Source organism: Condylura cristata, unplaced genomic scaffold, assembly GCF_000260355.1.
Source record: "Condylura cristata isolate star-nosed mole 26May11 unplaced genomic scaffold, ConCri1.0 scaffold00014, whole genome shotgun sequence".
Lineage (NCBI taxonomy): Eukaryota > Metazoa > Chordata > Mammalia > Eulipotyphla > Talpidae > Condylura > Condylura cristata.
In genome coordinates, this window is record NW_004567115.1 from 51,294,395 (window position 1) to 51,298,930 (window position 4,536).

General features: G+C 70.1%; 1 protein-coding gene across 2 annotated transcripts in view; it reads right to left on the bottom strand.

Moving 5' to 3' along the window:
* Positions 1–720: 720 nt before the first annotated feature.
* The window catches only part of CLU (clusterin), a 9,294-nt gene continuing 5,478 nt past the window's right edge, over positions 721–4,536 (bottom strand). For both annotated transcript variants that reach the window (XM_012724946.1, XM_004682527.2), the window contains exons 4-9: positions 4,280–4,450; positions 3,579–3,984; positions 3,075–3,191; positions 1,616–1,845; positions 1,033–1,208; positions 721–878 (exon numbers count right to left, since the gene is read on the bottom strand). In XM_012724946.1, coding sequence (XP_012580400.1) covers positions 869–878; positions 1,033–1,208; positions 1,616–1,845; positions 3,075–3,191; positions 3,579–3,984; positions 4,280–4,450 — 1,110 coding nt within the window. In that variant the 3' untranslated portion in view covers positions 721–868. The remainder of the gene's footprint in view (positions 879–1,032; positions 1,209–1,615; positions 1,846–3,074; positions 3,192–3,578; positions 3,985–4,279; positions 4,451–4,536) is intronic.

Genomic DNA, 4,536 nt, shown 5'->3' on the forward strand with positions numbered 1-4,536 from the left:
GTGGAGTTCAGGGCCGATTGCAGAGGGCCCGGCTGCCCCCAGGGCTCCCTCCCAGGTCGGGCCCTGCCACCAAGGCCTCCCTCCCCAACACCAGCCACGGCCCAGCCTGTGCCTCTAGCAGAGATGGGGTGTGTGTGTGTGCACGCGCGTGTGCACACGGCGGGGTGGGGGCCTCCCCACCTCTGCTCAGGGCCAGTTCATCTGCCAGAGCTCACACGCCTCAGGACAGCGCGTCTCCTAGGCCACCACTTTGCCCAAAGGATAGGAATCCACAGCCAGCTGAGGAGATGCCCTCCCCGGGCCCCCGTGTCCCTCACCCGAAGCTCTCCAGACCCTTCCTCTCTGGAGGCCGATTATCCAGGCAGGACGGCCAGGTCAGACTGTCCAGCCCTCCCCTCCCGGCCCCCAAGTCACGGGGTGGGCCCTCCAGACACCGCACCCCATCCTGAGGTGCCTCCCCCAGCCCCCTCGTGGCCTGACACCCCTTCGCCCCTCTCAATCTCTCGAGGGCTTAACGCCCGCCGGGAGGGGGCACGGGGCTGGAGCCCCGCTGTGCGTGACCAGCCGACGCCGGTCACCTGTGCGACCAGATGGATGCCGCTGCTCATTCACCCCAACAGTGCGCTGTCCCTCGCTGCCTTTTCTTCCTACTCTCTCACCCCCAAAGCACGACGCAGGTATGGGACGCAGGACACCCCGCAGAAAGAGGACGCCGGTGCGTTCAGATGACAAGCAGCTTTATTGGGTTAGTGGCCGGCGGGGGGGGGGCCTCCCCCCCAGCGCGTGGGCGTTAGTGGGTCCCGCAGCCGGGGAGGGGCTGGGGCGGGGCGGGCCCGGTGACATGCGGTGCTCTCAGCGGCCTCTCAGCTCACTCCTCCCTGCAAGCAAGACGGGAGAGGGGCTGGGTGTCCAGGAAGGCAGCCGCCGCCCTTGACGCTCGCGGCCAGAAGGCCCAGCCCCGGGCACGACTCATGTCCCCCTGTCGCCTGGCCGGGGCCGGCCGGGCAGGGGGGCCGGGAGACCCACGCTCACCAGTTGTTCCGGCGATATTCGTGCAGCGCTTTCTCCGCCACGGTCTCCATGAACTTGGGGTCGTTCCTGGACACTTCCTCGGGGACCGTCACCATGATGGGAGGGGAGTCGAACAGCTTCACCACCACCTTAGTGATGCCAGTGGGAATGTCGGCGTCCGAGGAGTGGGAATTCACCTGGAAGGGGTGGGGTGTCACAGCCTCGACTCAGCGTCTGGCGGCCCCCGGGGCGGGGGGAGCAGGGCAAACGCCACCTGGGGGTGCCCACCCGCCAGGAGCCCCGGAGACTAGGCGGGAGCCCCCGAAGGTTTCCGCTGGGCGCCAGGGGTTGCTGCGGGAGAAAGGAGCAGGCGAGGCCCCAGCCCGGCAGCAGCTCTCCCAGGACGCAGAGGCCGCTCTGCCACCAGCCAGGCGCTGACCGACGCCCCTCCCCAGGTCCCCGCCCCGCCCTCCCCCTTCACCTCCCTGACGGCTGCCAGCATGGACACAAGTGCTTTCACGTGCTGTCCCCGGCGAGCGCTGGGCCAGGCCCTCGGAGGGCTCCCCCGGTGCCCCCCGGGGCCCCAGCGCATGGCCCCGCTCACCGTGGTGACCTGCAGGTAGTCCAGGTCCTCGCCCTGCGTGAGGTTGGCCAGGCGGGACACCCAGCTGAACTGCTGGTTGAGCCGCTTCAGCAGCGAGGACGTGTTGAGCATCTTCTGCTGGTAGGACCGCAGCAGCTCGTCGTACAGCTGGGAGAACCTCTCGGCCAGCTGCAGCGACGCGTTCAGCTCCTGGCGCAGCAGGGCCTGCTCGGGGTTCTCGGCGGAGCAGTCTGAGGGAGGACAGCAGGTGGGGACGGGCGGGGAGGGGGCGGGCGAGGGGCAGAAGCGCCCGTGAAAATCAGGCAGCCCCAAGGAGGGGCTGAGCTGGGGGTGGGGGGGTCACGTGGGGGTGGGGAGGGAGGGATGGGCCCCTCGGAGGCCGCGGCTTCACCTTGGGGCGCAGGGCCCTCCCCTGGGGTAGCTTGGATCTGGGGGCTCAGCCTGGACTCGCGCCCCCTGCCGGGGGTCCCTCTGGAGCGAGGGAAGGTTACAGCCGCCTGCCTGGGCCGCCGTGGCAGAGGGAGCCTGCGGAGCTCCCTCTCTGCCCACAGTGAAACGGAGGCCCCAGGAGGTAAACTGCTTTCTTAAAGCCACACCACGAGGCCACACCACGAGGCCTGGCCTCAGGGCCGAACCCGGGACTTGAGTCTTAAACCTAGGCTCTGCTCCTCCGGGCCTGTGGTTCTGGAAAGTTCTCCAAGTGTGTCTTTGCAGCGTGGCTAGCTGCAGGCTCACTCAGGCGAGCTGAGACCCGCGTCAGAGAGACGGTGCTGGACACCGTGGCCGCCCCAGCCTCCGTCCCGGCCTGGGCCGGGTGACCGACTCTCGCAGGTGGTTCACGGTGACTCGCGCTCCTTCCGGGTGCTGCCTCGGGCCAAGAGGCCAGGTGTGCGCTCACCTGCACGTCTTCCGCCACCGGCCTCCGCCAGGGCTGGGGCTTAGCCTACGGAGGCTACTATGGGACGAGGCCAGCAGCGGCCACGGGACTCTGCGGGCCTGCCCTGGCCCGGCGAGAGACGGGCTCGGGACAGACCAGCTCTTCAGGGAGGACAGGGCCTCCTCCTGCCTGAGCCGGCGTGTCCCAGACGCCGCCAGAGCTTGGACAGCAGCTAGTCGATGGCCAGACGGGAACTACCGCGGGGGCCAGCTGCAGGGAAGTCTCCCCTGGGTTTCGGGGCCGGCCAGTCAGAGGAGCCACTGCGGGCGCCCTGGGCCGCGGGCCAGACTCACGAGCCCGGCGAGGGGAGAGCCGCCGCACGCCGGCTTAGTGAGAATCGCAGCAGCCCGAGTGCAGGGCGAGTCAGCCGGGGACAGCCCTGCCGCTTCAGGGGCCCACTGGCCAGCCGGGGAGGACCCGCCCGCACGGCGGCTGCATGGACACAGGGCCGGACTAGCTGCTGCTGGCCGCCTGCCCCCCAGGGCGCCCCAGGGGCTCCCGGGACCCAAGCTGCCGACTCACCCACGGCCAAGATCTCCTGGCACTTGTCACACTGATCCTTCATCCGCAGGCAGCCGGTGGAGTTGTGGCGGATCTCCTTGCACACGGTGCGGTCATCGGCGTGGCCAGGGGTGTCCTCTGGAGGCGGGAGGGGGAGGGCGTCGGGGGACGGTCACGAGCAAGCAGAGGGGGCCCCTCCCTGAGCCCGCCGCACCACTGTCCACCCCGGCCCAGACCCCAGTTCACGTCCTGAGCTGGCGCTGACGCAGGCAGCACTTGTCTGGGTTATATGCAAGGCACCCCCCACTCCCGAGGGAGGGCGCTGCCCCCGCTGCTGGGAGATGGAGCGGACAGTCCGCGAGGTGGCTGCGAGAGCTCGGACGCTCCCTCCCCGCAGCCAGAGCCCCCCCCTCGGTGGGGGTGCACCCCAGGGCTGCTGGGGGCACAGAAGTGCAGGCGCCCGAACGCCCAGCACAGTCCGAGCCCTGCCGGGTCCCGCCCGACAGGAAGAACGAGGCGCCTAACCGAGCTCGGCCATGGGGAACTGGTAAGGCACGCTGTGCAGGTGGGCCTCCATGGCCTGCTGGGCCTGGCGGATCATCTCAAAGAAGGGCTGGAACATGTCCTCGAAGTGCAGGGGCTGGAAGGCGCGGAAGGGCACTATGTCCCGGGCGAAGCGGGACCTGGGACTGAAGGAGAACGACCTCCGGGGCGGGGAGGCGAAGGGGAAGAACAGGCGGGGGTCCTGGAGCCCCCGGCCGTGGAAGCGGTCCTGGAAGAGCTCGTCCATGATGCTGGACGCCCGGTCGAAGCTGTCCTGCATGGTGCCCAGCACGTGCGTCTGCTGGCGGTCGTTCTCCAGCAGGGAGTCGATGCGGTCGCCGTTCACCCACAGGTAGACGGGCGAGCTCTGGTTCAGGAACTCCTCCAGCTGTGGCCAGAGCGCGGCGTGAGGGCCGGCCACAGGCGGCGGCCAGCCTCCTGCCGCTGCGCCGGAGCCGATCCCTCCCCGGGCCGGTCAGGGCGGCGCCCGTCCGTTCTCACGGCCCAGGAGCCCCCGACACCCCCAGGCCGGTTCTGCGAGCCTCGGGCATTCCCAGTCAACAGTGGCACACACGGCCCCAAAGGCGGAGGGCGCCTGGCCTGGGGGTGGGGGGCCGTCTCCTCCAGCTCTCCTCGGCCCGCTCAGCGCCCAGGCGCGGCCGAGGCCGCTGGGCCCTGCTCACCTGACGGCCAACCAGCCCCGAGCCGCTCCTGCAGACGCGCGCGTAGAACTTCATGCAGGTCTGCTTCAGGCAGGGCTTGCACTCCTCCCACAGGGCGGCCATGGTCTCGTTGCAGACGCCCTGGGACTCCTTCAGCTTCAGCTCCGACTCCTTGGTGTCGTTCAGAGCGCCCTGCGGGAGCGACGGGCGGGCCGCTCAGGGCACAGCCGCCCTCCGCCGCCAGCCATCGGCCCCAGCTCACGGCCTGGTCACCCCCC